We start from the raw sequence: 21,844 nt of genomic DNA on the forward strand, positions 1-21,844 counted from the left end.
TCTTATTGATTATAGTAGTGACACCAAGAGCTGGAGAATACTTTGATTTTTAGGAGCTGATACCAAAACCTGAGATATTCTTGATATTTTAGATTTTTTTAACCATATGGAGTGATGTTGTTGATAGCATCAACAATATATCATCAATATGCAACAATATGCAATATAGCATCTAACTGTTCACCTTCCTCCCTTTCCAGAATGGCTACACTCCTCTCCACATTGCAGCCAAAAAGAACCAGACGAACATCGCATTAGCACTGCTGCAGTATGGAGCAGAGACCAACGTTCTGACCAAGCAGGGAGTCAGCCCTCTACACCTGGCAGTCCAGGAAGGGCACGCTGAGATGGCCAGCCTGCTGCTGGGCAAAGGAGCTCACGTCAACACAGCCACCAAGGTCACACACAAACATAGACGCATTTTAATACTTTGGTTGACTTGGTGATTAGACACTGCATCTATTACTAAGGATGCAGGTGGCACCATTAGATCTTATATTTTCATAGGACATAAGAATTAAATCGTATGTCTTTAATCTTGCAACCATTCAGAATATGCAAAAGGGATTGAGTTACACAAGTAGTTACCTAAGTAGTTACACACACAGATAGACACACAACACTAAGACAACTCTGTGCTCTGTATGTTACAGACCGGACTGACGCCTCTGCATCTCGCAGCCCAAGAAGACAGAGTCAATGCAGCAGAAGTAGTGGCCAAGCATGATGCCAACTTGGATCAGCAAACTAAGGTACACACGCATTTATGTACACACAAACACACTAAAAGGCATACACAGACACAAACTAGTCACCAATGATGTGAATTTATGGAAGTGAAGACAAAGATTTGTTTTTAATTTCTATGTTGAAGTCCTACTGTAGAACATCTTGGAATTACACCCGCTGGCTAATTAATGGGAATCCCCGGTGTATTATGTAGCTTATTTTATGTGCATTCACCGCAAGAGATTGTGTTTTACCGGCTGCTTTTTAAATGTGAGGAATCTCACTACTCACGACAATCTCACTAAATCACAAATTGTAACACATACTGTACATACAAATTCAGCACATCTGCCACCTGCTGTCTTTATACAAGCATGGCAATGTCTACATCATACATCTACATCATTCAGAGGGCTTTGATCTATGTTGCTATACACAGCTTCTTCAAAAACAAAGCAGACACAATTGGAAAAAAAATTCTCTCTGTATCACCTTCTCATTCTCTCTATGCTCCAGCTCGGGTACACCCCTCTCATAGTGGCATGTCACTATGGCAATGCCAAGATGGTGAACTTCCTGTTACAGCAAGGTGCCAGCGTCAACGCCAAAACCAAGGTAGACTTCAAATTTCAAACTTAATGTGTAGAAACGCTGATCAATTTAAACTGCAAAATAAAGCACAAGACATAATACAGTTTAAGTCTCTGTTAATTTAGATATATAAAATATGTTGTTCTACAGAATGGATACACACCCCTTCATCAGGCAGCACAACAAGGGAATACACATATTATCAATATGTTGCTACAACATGGTGCCAATCCCAATGCTACTACAGTGGTAAGAAGAAAATAAATTATTTACTCTCTTCACAGTAATAAGCAATGTTTTTTTAAAAGAAAAGAAAGAAAGTAAGTTTTTTTGTCACATTAACACTATCTCTGTCTTCCTGTTAGAATGGAAACACTGCTCTGTCTATTGCCAGACGTCTGGGTTACATCTCTGTAGTGGACACACTGAAAGTCGTCACTGAGGAGGTCATCACTACCACAACGGTAAGTTTGTGGTACCTCAAGAATCAGGATGTTTTGTCCTAAATTTTCCAGAAAACCTAATGAACTTTTCTCTAATTTGGTTGTTTGTCCATGACTGTGAATGGGGGTCACATCAGACGGTCACAGAGAAACACAAGCTCAATGTTCCTGAGACCATGACTGAGATCCTTGATGTGTCTGATGAAGAAGGTGAGTTGCTTTAAACAGAGAAAGCAAACAACAAAGAACTGTGTACTGTACTGTCAGCGTTTTTTAGGCTACAGATACTATTACTCAAAACTGACCTTGGACAACACATGCTAGCTCTCTTTTCCGTTGTTCAGTAATATAAAGAGCTGTGTATTGTGGGTGATGTAGCCGTGGGTCTTAAAGCTGTATCTTTCATAGCTTTGAGGTTGGAAGACGAGCCATTATCTGAGATGTCTGTGGAGCTGGAAGGTACTGCAAAATGTATGCCCTGCTCTGCCAGCTTGGTGTGGACTTTATTTGTGTTCTTGTGACCAATCGGTGTGACATATTGGTAGTGTTCAGTAATGCATTTAGTTTTTGCTAAAACAATGAATTTTGTCTCTAGCCTTTTACTTCAAAATCCGATCCCCAGAGAGCCTGCCTCTAGAGAGTCTTTATATGGCTGATATTTGTTGTGCGGTTTATATACCTGATTTTAGATAAGAAGACCTTTCCATGATCTAACATCTCGTTGTTTATTGGGTGTAATCAGAATTGACTGGTTTTAATGCAATAGTGGAAACTAACTGTATGAAATGTGTGGGGCTGTTGATATGAACATGACAGTTATGATAATTACAGATAATTGAGGAATGAACTGACTAAGTTATGATGACATACAAAAATCTATTTTCAACAAGGTTGTCAAGTCTTCAGAACCAGTGAACCGTTTCACAAAAGCAATTTGCGAGCACTGCTCAGACGTAGATCGCAAATGGTGGCCGTTCTGATGAGTGAAAAATGCAAATCTAAGCAAGGAGAAAATTATCTTGCGTTCAAATCACAGCTGGTATGTTGCAAGTCCTCCTCCTCCGCCAAGACTGGAAGTTTTAAAATGGTTCAATGAGCTGAGATGGAAAATACAAGCAGCAGGACTGTGGACCTGTTTGAATAAATACAGTACAGTTATAAAAGATCCAAAACTTCCTGGCCAGGTGGACAATTTTAGTTTCTCAAAAAAAATTAATCTTTCTTTCTATGCAATATATCAAATGGCAAATCTTTGTTTCCCAGGTGAGGACACTATGACAGGTGATGGAGGAGAGTATCTGAGAGCGGAGGATCTCAGAGAGCTGGGAGATGACTCTCTGCCAGGACACTACCTGGACGGCTTCAGCTACATGAGCCACAACCTGGACAGGTCACGAACAATACATACAGTACATACTCACACTTACATAACAACACAAAAACATAACAAATGACAGCACAGGTGTAAAGCAGGTGATGACACATTGCCCATACTGTCATCCACTGCCATTGACCGACCTGCCATGATGCAAACACACAACCAGGCAGTAACATATAAAAACACTCCAACCTGAAATCCAACCTGCTTTTTCACAACAGGCCGCAGCACACTCCCATTCACCAAAGTTTCCATCAGAAAGAGGGAGTTCTCATCGAAGACATGCTTACAAGCCACCAGGTGAGGACAAAGCATACAAATAGTGTATGGTTGTCATTTTGTTGGTTTAGGCTTTTGTGACTCCAACTGGCCTGTTTGTTGGTCTGTAGGTGTCAGCACTGTCTAGAGAGCACGATAAGGACTCGTTCCGTCTGAGCTGGGGTGCTGAGCACCTTGATAATGTGGTGCTATCCTCCAGTCTGCTACATTCTGGGTATACACACACACAAACACACACACACACACACACAAACATTTACACCGTTCCCTGGTGTAAAAGTGACACTAAAGATGTGCATTTATTCTTGAAATGGAGACTCCATCTTTCACATGCTTTTGTTTACTATCAGGAGTGTATGAGTCACGTCTAAATCAATTTTAATTTTTCACTCCTTCACGTCCAGGTTTTCTCTATTTTTATTCTTTTATCTTTGCTGCTGTGTCTTTTCTGTCTCTGGTCAGGTTTTTCTCACATTTACCTATTCTTTTTCTCTTTTTGTTCATTGCCTTGTTGCCTCTTTGTGCACTCTCTTGTGTTGGCTGTGTTTGTGATTGTGTGATTGTGTGTGTGTGTGTGTGTGTGTGTGTGTGTGTGTGTGTGTGTGTGTGTGTGTGTGTGTGTGTGTGTGTGTCTGTTGTTGTATTCTGCTTCTAGCCGTTCCTCTCCGTGCCTAGACCATGACAACAGCAGGTGATACTCTTTATTCTTTGTTTTTGCTACTCTCTCGTTCTTCTCTCCTCTGTGCCCGTACTTTTTTTCTCATTCACTATTAAATTATCTTCTCATTACCATACTATCTGTCCGCATGATTTCATAATGCACGACTTTACATGTCCAGGTTTTGTTTACTAGAGATGTCTCAATCAAGTTTTTTATTCTTGATGCAGATCTGACTCCTTTAATCTTGAGCATCTGCTCAAATTCTAAGTACAGGAGTACAGTTGCAGTTTGACTATAGACATATTTAAGTTAATATGTGCTAACTTTTCATTTTCAGAAACCTTGAGTATTACTGTAAGAACTTAATACTTGTTAATATTTAATATATATTTGCTCCCTGACATACAAGATTATCCAGAAATAATCTTGATCAATGCCCTCCTCTTGCTTGACTTGCTTGCAAATTACATTTTGAGTGGACTGAAACTGGAAAGAGAAAAGGCTGGAATGAAATGAAATTAAATTATTATTATCTGCTGAGATATGCTTGTTGTTATATCAGTACTGAATGGGGTCATTAAAATGGTTCCTTCTTACTTTAATATTGTCTGCATGGAGGCTCATAGTCAACAGATTTAACATCTGTGCCGAGGTATTGCATTTATTAACCACTAATCTTAAAAAACAATTTATTTGACATCTTGCCGGACCCTCTTCTTCAGCTTCCTGGTCAGCTTCATGGTAGATGCCAGGGGCGGGGCCATGCGTGGTTGCCGTCACAATGGCCTGCGAATCATTGTGCCACCAAGAAAGTGTTCTGCACCAACACGGGTGACATGCAGGCTGGTGAAGAGACACCGTCTGGCCTCTATGCCCCCTATGGTGGAGGGTGAGGGGCTGGCTGGTCGCATCATTGAAGTGGGACCCACTGGAGCCCAGTTCCTGGGGTAAGTGTGTGTTTGAGTTTGTGTGCGTGTATTGTCTTGTGTGAGTGTGTTTACACTGTTGTGTGGTGTGTTCATATGTTCTTCTTCATTCTCTCTCTGTGCTGCGCATGGATCAGTAAGCTCCACCTTCCCACAGCTCCACCCCCTCTAAATGAGGGTGAGAGCCTGGTCAGTCGCATCCTGCAGCTGGGTCCTCCAGGAACCAAGTTCCTCGGGTAGGACTATGGTTGGGGGACACCTTACCATTCTGGAAGTGATCACATACTCACCCATATTTTTCCACTGTGTCCACCTGAGATTTGTTTGAGTTTTCCATAAGATATTTATGAGTAATGTTTTTTTTTTTTTGTCTTTTATTTTGTTACTTCCTTTTTTCTTGGTACTATAAAAGTGCAAGCCTTTGTCTGAAACCACCCGACCTGTTGTCTTGTGTTGTTGCGTTATCCCCATGCTTTCCTCAGTCTGTAGTACCAATCCCCAGACTTGTTTCTCGTAGATTTTGCTCCTGATGTGGAATGGATTTTCTCTTTTTGTTGAAATATTTTTCAAATGACTTTTTCATGAATATGTTTGTTCTACTAGGCATGTAATGCAGCTGATGTTTTTACACACAAATTTGAATCTTGTGCTCCTATTTGTTTTGTTTCTTTCTTTCCATGCATAAATCAACCCAAACATCATATTACAGTATCTCTGATGAAGCCAGTTCTGTCAAACTTTTACCACAAATGTACTTTTAATTTCAATTTGTATTTGACTTTACCTTGTCACCCTTTTAGGCCTGTAATTGTGGAGATCCCCCATTTTGCAGCCCTACGGGGAACAGAGCGAGAGCTAGTGATCTTGAGAAGTGAGACAGGAGAGAGCTGGAGGGAACACCACTGTGACTTCACTGAAGAGGAACTAAACCAGATACTTAACGGCATGGATGAAAGTAAGGGATCCTAACTAGACTGTGATAAGCTAACCAAGGGTTGGTGATAGGGTTTGATATTTTACATCACAGCATTTTATCATGCAAACAATGCATGAAAACCAACAGAACAGAAACTTAGATCCATAATATGATCAAAGTAAGCCTTAATACAGGCCAATGTAGAGTAGTGAAGCAGGCCAGACTTACCATTTAGATTACACTGATGGGATAATAATGGGAAGCAGAAAGTAGGGAAAGTAATGGATAAAGAAGAAACTAATAACTAACTAAAAAATAATCGTACACCTGAAATGTCATTCTCCAAACTTCACACAATTCACTGCTCCTAGGGTATTTATGCTAAATATTTTTGATCTTCACAGAACTTGATTCCCCAGAGGAGCTTGAAAAGAAAAGAATATGCCGCATCATCACCCGAGACTTCCCACAGTATTTTGCGGTGGTGTCACGCATTAAGCAGGACAGTCATTTGATTGGACCAGAGGGCGGGGTACTCAGTAGCACTCTTGTGCCCCAGGTCCAGGCTGTCTTCCCTGAAGGAGCCCTCACCAAGAAGATCAGAGTTGGGCTACAGGTACGTACAGTACATTTCTTGGCCAGACATGAATCAAATGTTCAAAGTTTTAGCAACTAATACATTTATGTTGATACATTTTGTACCTTGTCCCAGGCTCAGCCCATTGATGTTGAGGTGGTAAGAAAGGTTCTTGGTAACAAAGCCACATTCAGCTCAATTGTCACATTGGAGCCAAGAAGGAGGAAGTTCCACAAACCAATCACCATGACAATCCCTATTCCCAAGAGCTCTAATAGTGACGGGTCAAGCGGAGTGTACAGTGGGGAGACCCCCACCTTACGTTTGCTTTGCAGCATTACAGGTAAGTAATTAAAATAATCAATTATCATCAACGTTAGTAAACAATAAAATAAAAATGAACACATCACAGTGCATTATCAGCTACGACTAGCTGATTGTGGTGATGTAGACTCGTCAAAATAAATACTCCATCAATGCATGCTTGGATTGCGAAATCCTGTCACCATTTTTCTTTTCTATAAATACAAAAAAAAGAGTGAACAGCCGTGACAGGTTGGGTAAAAAATCATGGGTCTGTGTTTCAGGTGGAACTACTCCTGCCCAATGGGAGGACATTACTGGCTCCACGCCTCTCACCTTTGTTAACCAATGTGTGTCCTTCACTACAAACGTGTCAGCGAGGTAAATTCTTCCTACATTTTTCAATGTGGAATCAAATGTACTTACATATAGGCGTTAAAGTGTTTTCGAATTGAATAGACCCTAGAGTCTTCACTCTTGATCTCGAAAGCCAAAAAAAAAAACCCCCCCGAAGGTTATCAGCTGAGTATAGATTGGAATAATTCCCCGTTCAAATGATACCAAACGTCTACAGTAAAGTACAAATAGGTTATGCACTCATAAAAATGGATTTTGTAAAATTTGTAAAGTAGTACACCAGAAGTTTATGTAAATAACACTTGCCTGCTGGCTTCGCTCTTGCTGCTGCTGCTGCTGTTACTACCGGGCAGTAGATAGTGCTTAGGGACATCGAAAACACCCCAAAAAAAGAGATGCAACAAAAATATTTATTAATTTAATGATTAAATAAGGTAATGTCTCCAAACTTACCTCAATTGTTACTTGTCTCCTGCTAGTTAGACTACAGCACTTACTTTAAAAAATAAGTTAAATTAAAAAATATTTTTGTTGCATCTCTTTTCGGTGTTGTAATTTGTAGATGTCCCTAAGCACTCGTCTTACAGCAGCAACAACAACAGCAGAGAGCAGAAGCGCTGCAGGCAAGTGTTATTTACATAACCTTCTGGTGTACTTACAAACTTTTACAATCCATCGTTTTATGAGTGCATAACCTATATATACTAGTGTAGACCTTTGGTATCATTTCGGGCATTATTAGTGGGGTAATGTTAAGAGACACTTCGGATCCATTAGCCTCTGCGCTAAGCTATTCAGCGGCTAACGCTACTCTACGCTAACTCTCCCAATGTTAGACCCAGGTGAAAAAAGCTTCTGGGGGGGTGTTTGGCTCGAGGTCATGGTGCAAAGGACCCTAGGGTGAAATTACTCCGAACCATCACTTTAACACTTTAATTTACTCCTTTTCTTTATGTAAGTGATTCAACTAAATGTGCCATTCACACTCCTAGGTTCTGGCTGATAGACTGCAGACAGATCCAGGAGTCTGTTAGTTTTGGCTCTCAGCTGTACAGAGAGATCATCTGTGTTCCATACATGGCCAAGTTTGTCATTTTTGCTAAGACACTTGACCCCATTGAGGCCCGTCTGCGCTGTTTCTGCATGACGGACGACAAGATGGACAAGACCCTAGAGCAACAAGAGAACTTCACTGAAGTTGCCCGTAGCCGAGATGTTGAGGTGCAGTGTGATGATGGGGAATAAATAAGAGTATGAGAATGGGTTCATCTAAAGGGGAGTGAGCATAGAAATGAGAGAAGTAATGCTGAATTAATCTGTAGCCACATTTTAGCCATATAAAGAAGGAAAGCAGAAGATTATGGGAAAAGTGTAGTGAAGAGGGAAGTTGGTGGATATCTTAAGGGACACAGAAAGAGGTTAGTGCAGATACCGCCTACTAACTGGTTTGTATTAATATAGTTTGTGTCCTTTAAACATTCTGAGAACACTGTTTTTTAAGATTTGAATACATAATTGTTTTTTTTATCATGAAAACGGCTCTCCTATCCACACACAGGTGCTGGAGGGAAAACCCATATTTGCTGACTGCTTTGGAAACCTGGTGCCTCTTACCAAAAGTGGACAGCACCATGTGTTCAGCTTTTTTGCCTTCAAAGAGAACAGACTGGCCCTCTTCATCAAAGTATGACACACATTGGATAAAAAAATTCTAAAATATTTACTTATTTACTCAGAGATTTAGAAATTAAGATATGTGTATATACAAATATATGTAAACAATAGACTAAATTGTTGTTTTAATTAATGAACAGATCAGAGACACAGCACAAGAGCCATGTGGTCGCTTGTCCTTCACCAAAGAACCACGCACGTATCGTGCTCTTAACCACAATGCTATCTGCAACCTTAACATCACTCTACCAACATACTTAAAGGTTAGTTTCAATACATCTCAGTTTGTATTTGTTTAACAATAGGACGTTATTTTTAGGTGCAGTAACTGCATTGTTTTCCTTCTCTCTGTTTTATGATTCCCTTTAGGAGTCTGATTCAGACCAAGATGCAGATGATGAGGTGAATAAAATGTACTTGATACAGTACTGTATAGAACAATATCATAATTAGTTTGTAACTAACTATGCTTTTTTATCTTGCAGAGTGAGAGGAGTGACAAGAAATGTAAGCTGAGCTCTGTTGTTTTGTATATGCATGCATTTTAGACATTTTACAATCCATTTTCAATCATTGGTGTTTGTACTGAGGGTGCAAATATAGTATAATTTCTATATGAATTAAGTATATATTGTATATTTATTTTTCCAGTACAACATCACTTGATTACCATAAGGTTACTGGTCATAAAGGTTGTCAAGTATTAGTTTACAAATATGAACATCTTTATGTGCTGAGAGATGCACTGATTGATATATGCTACTTTCTATTTGGATTAACCTCGCTCTTTTATTTTGCTCTACTAACCTGTGTATAGTTACATGTTTGTTATTGGCAGCTATGCTATGGCTGATATACTCTGCCTTCCCCTCACTCCAAACCCCACTGACTTTCTCCCACCCATTACCCTTTCTGGTAAAACTTTAAAATAACCATCAGGAATAAATGGTAAATTGATAGTAAATCAAATTTAAGTTCACAGTTATTTTGCTGTTAACAAACAAAGAAATGATAATTAATAATGTTAGCAAATTAAAAGTAATGCAATAATTTAGTAACATAACTATTATCTAAAGTTTAACTAACTATTAATTAACCATTTATTAATGATGGTTATTACAAAGTTGTACCCTTTTTGTACTGCTTTTTTTTATTAATCATAAATGAAGGTCAAAATAATACTTTTTATTCAAATGCACTCAAAATTGCATTGATTTCCAAAGTATTTGTGTTAGAATTTCATCTTATCTTGAGAATTATGTTTTGTGGTAATAATATAAAGTATAAAAAGAATTCATTTTGACCGATTCTTTGATCTTGTCACATTCATCAAACATTTTTACCAGTGACATGCTGAAAACACAGCTGTTGTTCTGTAGATAAATAATTGACAAACAACATAATTAGTTTGTTCTTTGTTAAATTGTGTAGATTTATTGCTGGTTTATTTTTTATAATTGTCACTCATTTTGTATGAATCTCTCTTTTTACTTTGACGTTCAGTACTTTCATTTTACCAACCTTTCTGAGTTGCTTTCATTCATTCATTATAAATCAAAATCCCCATTCATCTTTTTACATAATTATTTTATGTCATTACTTTGTTGCTGTATTTCAACTAATAGTCCTATAAGGTCACAAAACAGAGTAAATTTCTGTATAACATAATTTACTAATTTTAACCTGTAATGATATGTGACACCACAAGAAATGCAAATTCTTTCATAAATTTAGAAAATGTATTTTACTATACAATATTATGCCATTTTTCAAAGTTAAGTGAATAAATTCATTACTTTACATTGCTTATAAATTCTTAGTATTGTAAAACTTTAAATCAGACCCAAAAGGTTTAGGGTTAGGGTTTTTTAATTGACATTCATTACTTACTTCACACCTTTTCTTACTAAAAACCCTATTCATTTTTGTTTTCGAAGTTTATTATGTTTTCTATGTTTTAAAACAGAAATTTGTAGGCAGACATGACTCTTCATGTCAGCAACAATCTTGAGAAGTTCTGTTGTTATCCTTCCTGTCCCTTTGTTCCATATGTAGATTTCTTTGTTCCCTTTGGTTCTTTTTTATGTTCTGTGTAAGTTTTCTGAATATGTAGTCAAACATATAAGATTGATATTATTCTCGTCCATATTCTACCTGTTTGGTTACTCCTCCTGGCTTTGCTTATGCTGCTCTTCTTCCCTTCAAACTCTTCTGGATCACTTTGTCATCTTCTTTTTGGTCTTCTTTTCAAGACTTCCTTATCCTCTGCTCTGTCATTCTTCTCCTTACTCTGTGAACAGAAGATGGATTTTTGATGGCATTGTCTTGATCAAAACTTTCTGATGTCTCTCTTTCCCACTTAATTTATCCCTTATCTTCTTTACCCTTTTTGTTATCAAACGTTTTTAATTGAAGATGATGAGTCTGAATCAACTGAGACATTCTCCCTGAGAACTAACCAACCTCTTGACCCAGCAACACTTGCAAGCCCGGACCTTCTCTCAGACATGTCGGATGTCAAAATGTCTGCTATTTTGAATGCAGAGCAAATGGAGCACTTAATATATGCAGAGAGAGCTGGAGCAAGAGGGTTGGAGGAAAACGAGCCTTTGGCCGTTATGTTCAAAGACAAGCTGGAAAAGGTTGGAGGGATTCAAAGAGGTGGCATAAATGATATTAGACAGGAAGTGCAACAAGATGATGCTAAAAAAGAGATATGGGGTTCACTCTATGAGACTAAGACTGCTGAAATGAAGAATCCTCCTGTCGAAGAGCCTGTCTTACAGGAGATTTGCATTCAGGGGAAGACTTCAAGTAGGTCTGCCATAGAGTTCCGAGACATGACAGGCCTGGTCTCACATCTTAGCATCGACATGGACCAATACCTGGAACAGAGACCCCTAGTGACAAGTGGTTCTCTAGAAGACCTTGTCCAAGATAGATTTGAACAGGTTATTGTAAAGCGTGATGGCAAACGGCGCCCCCCAGATATCAAGAAACCTATTAGGAAGAAACTTAGAGATAGAGAACGTTCTGGGTGTAGCAGCTCTGAGGGTGAGCTGGAAAGGATGAGCTCTGAGGAGTCGTTAGATGGAAATGTTGTTCTTAAGGAAAGTGCCCTTGTACCCTCCACAGATAAGGATCCTCCAGCTTCTCCATCAGTGGTTGAGACACCAATAGGATCAATAAAGGACAGAGTTAAAGCTTTACAGAACAAATTCGAAGAGGAGGAGGTCCAAAAAAATACCCAGGAACTAATTCCTCAGTCAAAATCTTCTATCGCCACAAGGAAAAATGAGGCAGACATGCCAGAACTTCCCAGAGTTCCCAAGTCCCCTAAATCCCCCAGATCTCAGACTGAGAGATTAGAGGAGACTATGTCTGTTAAGGAACTGATGAATGCATTTCAGACTGGACAGGACCCTTCGAAGAATAAAGCTGGACTTTTTGAGCACAAAGCAGTGGCTTCTTCTTGTATCTCAACATTGATATTTGAATCAGAAGATTCTAATCAGATACACAGGACAGAACAAAGTCCTATGGAGGAGCCGAAATCACAAACCAAAACTCAGAGACTCACAACTTTCTATCAAGAGAGTGGTGTCAAGCAGTGGGACAAAACAGACCCAACTGTAAGCTTTATTAGAGATAACTCTGAGGAATCACAGTTCATTTCAAATAGTACTTCTTTTGGAAAGACAGTAAAATTTGCTGATACAATTCGATGTGACGATGGAAGTGTTAGCCCACATCGAGAGGCATCAGAGTTGTCAGAGAAGGAAACTATGTCTGTGAAGGAGCTGATGAAAACATTCCAGACTGGGCATGATCCCTCAAAAACCAAAGCGGGGCCTTTTGAACACAAAGTTGTGACTTCTTGCATTTCAACATTGATATCTGAATCAGGAGATTCTGAAGAGATACAGATGACTGAACAAGATGTTACACAGGAGCCAAAATCACAAACCCAAACTCAAAATCTCACAATTTTCCACCAACAGAGTGATTTCAAGAAATGTTACACAACAGACTTAGAGGATCAACCAGTAAGCTTAATTAGAGATAACTCTGAGGAATCACAGTTTGTTTCAGATAGTGCTTCTTTTGGAAAGACAGTTAAATTTGCTGATGCAGTTCAGTGTGACGATGGAAGCATTAGCCCAGAGAGAGAAGCACGAGAGTTGCCCGAGAAGGAGACTATGTCTGTTAAGGAGCTGATGAAAGCATTCCAGATTGGGCATGATCCCTCAAAAACTAAAGCTGGGCTTTATGAACATAAAGCTGTGGCTTCTTGCATTTCAACATTGACATCTGAATCAAGAGATTCTGAAATACAAAGGACTGAACAAAGTCCTATTCAGGAGCCAAAATCACAAACCCAAACTCAGAGCCTCAAAACTTTCCATCAACAGAGTGTTGTCAAGAAATATGACAAAACAGACTTAGAGAATCAACCAGTAAGCTCAAACAGAGATTACTCTGAGGAATCAAAGTTCATTTTAGATGCTTCTTTTGGAAAGACAGTAAAATTTGCAGATACAATTCAATGTGACGATGGAAGTGTTATCCCACAGACAAGAGCATCAGAGTTGTCAGAGAAAGAGACTATGTCTGTTAAGGAGCGGATGAAAGCATTCCAGACTGGGCAGGACCCTTTGAAAAGTAAAGCTGACCTGGGTGAACACAAAGCCATTGCTTCATCTTCTATTCCAACACGAATATCTACATCGGTAGGTCCTGAAGAGATTCAGATGACTGAAGACAGTCCCACACAGGAGCAAAAATTACAATCCCAAATACAGAATATCACAATTTTCCATCCCCAAAGTGATGTGGACGAATGTGGAAAATTGGATTTGGAGGCACAAACAGTATTCTTAAGGAGAGATAACTCGGTGGAATTACAGCTAATTTCAGATATTGCTTATTTTGGAGAGACAGTAGAAATTGATGATCAGTTTGATGATGGAAGGGTTAGCCCTGAGAGAGAAGAGCCAGACTTGTCAGGGAGAAGCCAGGGCAGGATGCAGTTAGGAGAACCAGTCATAAGCACTGGTAGGAGTTTATCTGAAGACACACAGATCAGTCCTGATCGCAGACATTCTGAGGACTTCAGTGCTGATATAAAGGCTGAGCTGGAAGAAAGTCCAGAGTATCAGCTTTTCAAGCAGACATCAACAGCTGAAGATGTAAGTGATCAGCTGGAGGCACTTGAGGAGGAAACCTTGGCTGATTCTGATACAAATCCAGCATCCATCTCAAGTCCCTGTGTGAAAAGTTATTTTGGGGAAGGTGTTTCTCCTATTGAGAATCAAATGAAAGATGATGATCTAAGTCCTGAGAGTCCCCAGCATGAAGGTATGGCTGAATCCCCAAACACTAGTGTTGATATTAGGACCTCTTGTTCCAGCTCAGGGGAGAGCGGGAATCATGAAGGACTTGCAGTGACACATAAAATGACCAATGAAATGCTTACTTACTCCACTAAGAGTGAAGAAACATACATCATACCTTCACAGGAGAAGAGGCTTCATGGAGCAAGCAAAGATAACACAACAATTGATTGTGAAAGCAAAATATTCTTTACACAAACTGACACTGAAGTCGAAATCGATGAGCCACAACTTCAAGAAGTCCATATTGAAAGGAACACATCTAGCCAGGCATCCACTGCAGTAAAAGATATGTCAGGAATGTTGGCCTTAATGAACAGTGACTTAGATCAGTGTCTAAAAGCCAGGCCTGTGGCACATCAGCCACAAGGAGATGATTTTGTTCAGGAAAAATTTGAACAAACTATTTTATCCATGGACAAAGATAAAGAAATTCTTGCATTTGTCACTGATGAAAATAAAGGAGCAACAGTGGATGGCACAAAACAAGAAATATATCAAGCACCAATGGGCGAACATCCAATTATATGGGAAGGTGAAGAAGTAAAGAGAGAATTTAAAGAAGTAAAAGATACGTCAGCTATGTTGTCAGTTATGAACAGTGACTTGGATCAGTATCTAGAGGCGATGTCTGTGACTAGTCGATCGATAGAAGAGGATGACGTGCAGGAGAAATTTGAAATGTTCACATCTTTCACTTATGAAAATAAAGGAGTGACAGTGGATGGCACAATACAAGAAACAGATTGTGATACAGTGAAACAAAAGGTCACAAGGAGCGGTGAAGAAATGGCAAGGGAATTTAAAGAAACCCAAGCAACATTGACTGAAGAACTCCCAATGAAGGAAGAGTGGGTAGAGAGAAAGGCTTTATATCGGCCGTCTACAAAAGTAAAGGAGATGTCAGGGATGCTTTCACTGCTTAACAGTGACTTAGACAAGTACCTTGAGGACAGGCCAGTAAAATGTAGGCATCAAGAAGAGGACGTTTTCCAGGAGAAATTTGAACAAGTTACTCTCACCAAAATGCAAAAATCCTGGAGTGAGGAGCAAACAATTACAATATGTGATGAAATGCAAATAACTTGTACTGGTGTGGAGGATAATATAAGTGGAGAGACACATGAACAGACTGCTGTGGTTGAACTCAAAGAACTTAAACCAAGTACTGTATTGGAGACATCATTCCAAGACGTTTGCATCGAGAGAAAGACACGCCAAGAACGGTCTACAACTGAGAGGGATATGTCAGGCATGTCGTCACTTCTCAGTAGTGACCAATATCTCGAGGAAAAACCAGTGACAATACACTGCCACCCAGAAGAAGAGGATCTAGTCCATGAGAGCTACAAACAAGTTCTTTTGACAAGTAGTAAATCAGATGATAAAATAGATGTAGAGGCAAATGAACACATGCAGACCAACATAGTTGGAATCACAGAATTGTCACCAAGTTCTGTATTTGAGACACCATTAGAAGAAGTTTGCATCAAAAGAAAGACACAGCAACAACAGTCTGCAACTGAGAGGGACATGACAGGCATGTTGTCACTTCTCAGTAGTGATTTGGAGCAATATCTTGAGGAAAAGCCAGTGGCAATACAATGCCTCCCAGAAGACGATCTAGTCCATGAGAGCTACAAACAAGTTATTCTGACAAGTAGTAATTTGGGAGATAAGATAGGTGTAGAGGCAAATGAACACATGCAGACAGACATAGTTGGAGTTACAGAATTGTCACCAAGTTCTGTATTGGAAACACCATTCCAAGAGGTTTGCATTGAGAGAAAGACACAACAACAACATCAACAGTCTGCAACTGAGAGGGATATGTCAGGCATGTTGTCACTTCTCAGTAGTGATTTGGACCAATATCTTGAGGAAAAGCCAGTGGCAATACAATGCCACCCAGAAGAGGATCTAGTTCATGAGAGCTACAAACAAGTTATTTTGACAAGCAGTAATTTGGAGGATAAGATACGTGCAAACGCAAACGACCACATGCAGACCGACGTAGTTGGAATCATAGAATTGTCACCAAGTTCTGTATTGGAGACACCATTCCAAGAAGTGTGCATTGAGAGAAAGATGCAGCAGCAACAACAACAGTCTGCAACTGAAAGGGATTTGTCAGGAATGTTGACGCTGCTGAGTTCTGACTTAAATCAATACTTAAAGGAAAAGCCATTGGCAATACAATGCCATCCAGAAGAGGATCTAGTCCATGAGAGCTACAAACAAGTTATTCTGACAAGCAGTAATTTGGAGGATAAGATAGGTGTAGAGGCAAATGAACACATGCAGACAGACGTAGTTGGAGTTACAGAATTGTCATCAAGTTCTGTATTGGAGACACCATTCCAAGAAGTTTGCATTGAGAGAAAGACACAACAACCTCAACAGTCTGCAACTGAGAGGGATATGTCAGGCATGTTGTCACTTCTCAGTAGTGACTTGGACCAATATCTTGAGGAAAAGCCAGTGGCAATACAATGCCACCCAGAAGAGGATCTAGTCCATGAGAGCTACAAACAAGTTATTCTGACAAGTAGTAATTTGGAAGATAATATAGGTGTAGAGGCAAATGAACACATGCAGACAGACGTAGTTGGAGTTACAGAATTGTCACCAAGTTCTGTATTGGAGACACCATTCCAAGATGTTTGTATTGAGAGAAAGACACAACAACAACATCAACAGTCTGCAACTGAGAGGGATATGTCAGGCATGTTGTCACTTCTCAGTAGTGACTTGGACCAATATCTTGAGGAAAAGCCAGTGGCAATACAAGGTCACACAGAAGAGGATCTAGTCCATGAGAGCTACAAACAAGTTATTTTGACAAGCAGTAATTTGGAGGATAAGATAGGTGTAAACGCAAACGACCACTTGCAGACCGACGTAGTTGGAATCACAGAATTGTCACCAAGTTCTGTATTGGAGACACCATTCCAAGAAGTTTGCATTGAGAGAAAGATGCAGCAGCAACAACAACAGTCTGCAACTGAAAGGGATTTGTCAGGAATGTTGAAGCTGCTGAGTTCTGACTTAAATCAATACTTAAAGGAAAAGCCAGTGGCAATACAATGCCATCCAGAAGAGGATCTAGTCCATGAGAGCTACAAACAAGTTATTCAGACAAGCAGTAATTTGGAGGATAAGATAGGTGTAGAGGCAAATGAACACATGCAGACAGACGTAGTTGGAGTTACAGAATTGTCATCAAGTTCTGTATTGGAGACACCATTCCAAGAAGTTTGCATTGAGAGAAAGACACAACAACCTCAACAGTCTGCAACTGAGAGGGATATGTCAGGCATGTTGTCACTTCTCAGTAGTGACTTGGACCAATATCTTGAGGAAAAGCCAGTGGCAATACAAGGTCACCCAGAAGAGGATCTAGTCCATGAGAGCTACAAACAAGTTATTCAGACAAGCAGTAATTTGGAGGATAAGATAGGTGTAGAGGCAAATGACCACATACAGATTGACGTAGTTGGAGTCACAGAATTGTCACCAAGTTCTGTATTGGAGAGACCATTCCAAGAAGTTTGCATCAAGAGAAAGACACAACAACCTCAACAGTCTGCAACTGAGAGGGATATGTCAGGCATGTTGTCACTTCTCAGTAGTGACTTGGACCAATATCTTGAGGAAAAGCCAGTGGCAATACAAGGTCACCCAGAAGAGGATCTAGTCCATGAGAGCTACAAACAAGTTATTCAGACAAGCAGTAATTTGGAGGATAAGATAGGTGTAGAGGCAAATGACCACATACAGATTGACGTAGTTGGAGTCACAGAATTGTCACCAAGTTCTGTATTGGAGAGACCATTCCAAGAAGTTTGCATCAAGAGAAAGACACAACAACAGTCTTCAACTGAGAGGGACATGACAGGCATGTTGTCACTGCTCAGTACTGACTTAAATCAATATTTAAAGGAAAAGCCAGTAGTGATAAAATGCCACCCAAAAGAGGAGGTACTCAATGACAGCTACAAAGAAGTTATATTAACAAAAGACACTAAGAGAGAAACTCTTACATTCTCCCCTGAACAGAAGATGATGTTACTAGAAGATACACATTTAGACTTTGTGGACCTCAATAAAAAGGGAGATTTGGAGAGTGGATGGCAGACATGTTCCCATGAAGATGAAGGACCCAAGAGTTGCTCATCTAACGAGGGTGAGGATAAATCCTCACCATGTGCAGCGTCACATTTTAATGACTCTACTGAAGGGGTGGTTTGCATTACAAAGTCATATGTAACAGTGGATGACTGTTACAATGATCATAAAGATGTTGATGTAGTTGCTGCTCATTCAATTCTTAAGACACACACATTTTTGCTACCAAGTAGTTCTGAGACATCGCAACGACCGACCAATTTGGAGAACCTAAACACTGTGGTTTTTGACCCAGCTAAAGAGCCATGTCATCAAGACTCACTAGAGGCAAGTCCTCTCATGGAGGATATATCTTCAAACAAATCCCCTGATTCAATTGAGCCAAGCCCTACTGGAGAATCCCCTAGTCCAGACTCTCTTGAAGGAAGTCCGACCCAATCAAAGGACACAGAATTTAACATGCCAGCCAAGACAGCTGTGTACGAGGATTATGCCTCCCAGCTAAAAGCATGTTATTCTTATGACAAACATATTTACAGGGATGAAAGTGAGCATGAAGAGCAAGAAAACAACTATGAGTTCAACCAAATGGGAAGTGAGATAAAGGAGGACATACATTCCTGCTCAGCAAAGACAGTAATTGATGGCAATATGTATTCTGACACCAAAATATGTGACAATGACAATCTTCACATGCTCATAAGGCAAGACTCTCTTGATGCAGATGATAGTAAAGATGATGCTACCAATAAACAATTAACTCCAGAAGAGGAGATGTTTAAAATGGCTGCAAAGATCAAAACATTTGAGGAGATGGAACAGGAGGCTAAAATGAAGAGAGACAAATCAGAGACAGGCGATCTCAGAGAGGATGAACTAGATCTAAAATTTGGCCCAGTTATACAGACTTCCTCACTTGATACACTAGAGAAGACATCTGAAAAATGTGTGATAGAAAGCACTCACACACTTAGTGAGGCAACAGACATTAGTGTGAGCATTAAGGAGGTGGAAATCAAGTCACAACACAAAACTACTCAATCAGTTGATGGCTCATTGTGTTCAGAAAGTAAGGAGTCTGTGGCACTGTTGGCAGAAAGAGAAGTTGAAATACACAAAGATAAAGAAGCTGTAGAAGGTGAACGGTCCTCAGTCACTGACACACATTTTTCCAGCTGTGTGAGAGATGAGCACCATTCAGATGATGACAAAGAAGTTGAGTCATCACTGATAGATGGTTCAGGTTCTGTTAGCAAACCTCAGGCTATAGTGTGCACTAAAGAACTAGAATATGTTATTCCAGGGTTTGAAGGTAAAAATGATATAGTCCTCAGTGCACAGTTTGAGGCTGAAGAACAGATAAATCTTTGTCCTGCAGAGGACAGAAAAACACCTGATAAATCACCTATTCAAACACCAGGTGATGAAAGAACCCCTGATCCATTTCAGTTTCAAGAGGGGAAGCTTTTTGAAATGACCAGAGGGGGAGCTATTGATATGACAAGAAGAAGTTTTGATGAAGGGGAAGGATATGCATTTTTTCATATAGGGGAACATCCAGTTGATGAAGTTGTACCAGAGGGGACTGGGGAAGGTCAAACAAAGTCTTTACATTTAGAGAAAAATGATTATATTACAGATACAACCCTTCAAGAGATCCCCAAATCATATCTGACTCAGGGTGCAAATGACACAATTCCTACTCCCAAACCCAGAACAATCACCAAACCTTTAAGTGACATATCAGAGAGTGAAAAGACACTTTCTGAAGCTGATCTTGGCAGCTCCGTAGAGGTACAGCTTGGTTCCCCCAGTGTTTTGGAGAGACTAACCAACACTCAAAGTGAGGTTGGAAACCTTGAAAGCCTTGGTCTAGGCTATCTAGATTCTACTATAGCTGACCTTCAATCAGACACATCCACAGTTGCCCATTCAGCATACTCAGAGCAGAGCCATGATTCCTCAGACTCCTCTCCTGATGATGATGATGATGAGGATGAAGATGAAGAAGACCAGTGCTCAGTTATAGAGATGTCCATTTCGGCTGCAGATGCTGGCATCCCAGCATATCATCAGGATTCACCCCCACCTTTGGATATAACCATGAAAGACTCACAGAAATCTGAGCTTGATCGGGTTCAAAGAAAAGCAGAAAAAAGCTCAAATGTGGATCGTAGGACTAGATCTGAGGCCAATAGTGATAGAAGTAAAGCCTCTAATAAAGCCAGCAGGAGTTATTCTGACAGTAGTCAACCCACTGATGAATCCAAACTTTCCCTCTCCAAACTTCCTGTCATGGCGCAACAGAAACCTCCAACTCAATCAATCTCCTTCTCCTCTCCCCAAAGGAATGACATCCAACTCTCTAAGACAACTAAAACATCTGTTAGGTCTTCTTTGGATGCTGATGATATAAGCAGCGCTAGTCACAGAAGTCCAGACTCTGTTATCTTCACATATGACATCCCAGCCTCACACAGTTCTGATTCTGAAGGCAACCCGTTGCCAGCTGTGCAACCATCTTCTGGGATAGAGCATGTATTTGAATCCAGGCCTGCCTGGGATGACACGGTGGAAACTCAGATGCAGAGAATCGTCGATGAGCCAACTCCAGAATGTACGCCAGGTATGGCCAGATCCTACATGAGCTTTTGCTTTCCTATCTCTTCTCCTCGGCAGCAAGACCCTTTTCCTATTCCTAAGAACATAATGTCACCATTAGTCTTTTTGTGTTTGTCTTTTGTGTTGTGATTTGTCTTGTCCCATCTTGCATTGTGTTTTCGTGTGTGTGTGTGTGTGTGTGTGTGTGTGTGTGTGTGTGTGTGTGTGTGTGTGTGTGTGTGTGTGTGTGTGTGTGTGTGTGTGTGTGTGTGTGGTGTTTTGCATGTTGGTATGTTATTTTTCCATCTGTGTAAATGCAATCTCAAGATTGGATGGCCATGTTGTTAAAGAAGTAATATCTTTAACAATTTTAATGCAGACTTCCACTATTGTATTGGTATCTGTACTACTAATATACAGCTTTACTAATATTAGCATCCACATCGCTTAATCAGCACATTAATGTCATTGTTTACACTAATGATTAAAAACATGATGTGCTAATTGTGACCAAATTATCATAGTCTGTTAACAAGTCAGCGCCTCTTCAGCGTGACGAATCCCACCTTCATGTCATCATCCATGTCAACATTACAGACCCACATTTAATTTCAGAGTATTACAGCCCAAAAACAGAATCCTCAAGAATAACATTTTCGATCTATATCTACAAAGTATATTTTACATGACTGGTACCTGCAATGTGAAAAAAGCTTTACTTTGATTTATCTAGGTAATGGTATTCTACACCTTGAATTGTTGACCATGATATTAAAATGTAATGTTTGGCTATGACGGCATTTTTTAGTGGATTGGCAGGACGATGCTGACAGGAAAGAGGAGACATTAGCTATCGTTGCAGATCTTCTTGGCTTCAGCTGGACTGGT

The 21,844-nt window shown here is 39.9% G+C and overlaps 1 protein-coding gene across 21 annotated transcripts in view; it reads left to right on the forward strand.

The window, feature by feature from the left end:
• Nucleotides 1-21,844, forward strand: part of ank2a (ankyrin 2a, neuronal) — a 100,525-nt gene that overhangs the window by 30,871 nt on the left and 47,810 nt on the right. For 11 of the 21 annotated variants that reach the window (XM_039798729.1, XM_039798735.1, XM_039798745.1 and 8 more), the window contains 23 exons: nt 201-398; nt 654-752; nt 1,246-1,344; nt 1,471-1,569; nt 1,686-1,784; nt 1,901-1,973; nt 3,027-3,153; nt 3,363-3,441; nt 3,531-3,634; nt 4,076-4,111; nt 4,804-5,028; nt 5,145-5,243; nt 5,808-5,962; nt 6,328-6,539; nt 6,636-6,843; nt 7,088-7,184; nt 8,153-8,381; nt 8,719-8,844; nt 8,975-9,097; nt 9,204-9,236; nt 9,320-9,341; nt 11,250-20,981; nt 21,765-21,842. In XM_039798729.1, the coding sequence (XP_039654663.1) occupies nt 201-398; nt 654-752; nt 1,246-1,344; nt 1,471-1,569; nt 1,686-1,784; nt 1,901-1,973; nt 3,027-3,153; nt 3,363-3,441; nt 3,531-3,634; nt 4,076-4,111; nt 4,804-5,028; nt 5,145-5,243; nt 5,808-5,962; nt 6,328-6,539; nt 6,636-6,843; nt 7,088-7,184; nt 8,153-8,381; nt 8,719-8,844; nt 8,975-9,097; nt 9,204-9,236; nt 9,320-9,341; nt 11,250-20,981; nt 21,765-21,842 (12,352 nt within the window). The remainder of the gene's footprint in view (nt 1-200; nt 399-653; nt 753-1,245; nt 1,345-1,470; nt 1,570-1,685; nt 1,785-1,900; nt 1,974-3,026; nt 3,154-3,362; nt 3,442-3,530; nt 3,635-4,075; nt 4,112-4,803; nt 5,029-5,144; nt 5,244-5,807; nt 5,963-6,327; nt 6,540-6,635; nt 6,844-7,087; nt 7,185-8,152; nt 8,382-8,718; nt 8,845-8,974; nt 9,098-9,203; nt 9,237-9,319; nt 9,342-11,249; nt 20,982-21,764; nt 21,843-21,844) is intronic. The other 10 variants (XM_039798882.1, XM_039798794.1, XM_039798866.1 and 7 more) reach the window with 4 other exon arrangements.

The sequence above is a fragment of the Perca fluviatilis genome, chromosome 1, assembly GCF_010015445.1.
Source record: "Perca fluviatilis chromosome 1, GENO_Pfluv_1.0, whole genome shotgun sequence".
Taxonomy (NCBI): domain Eukaryota; kingdom Metazoa; phylum Chordata; class Actinopteri; order Perciformes; family Percidae; genus Perca; species Perca fluviatilis.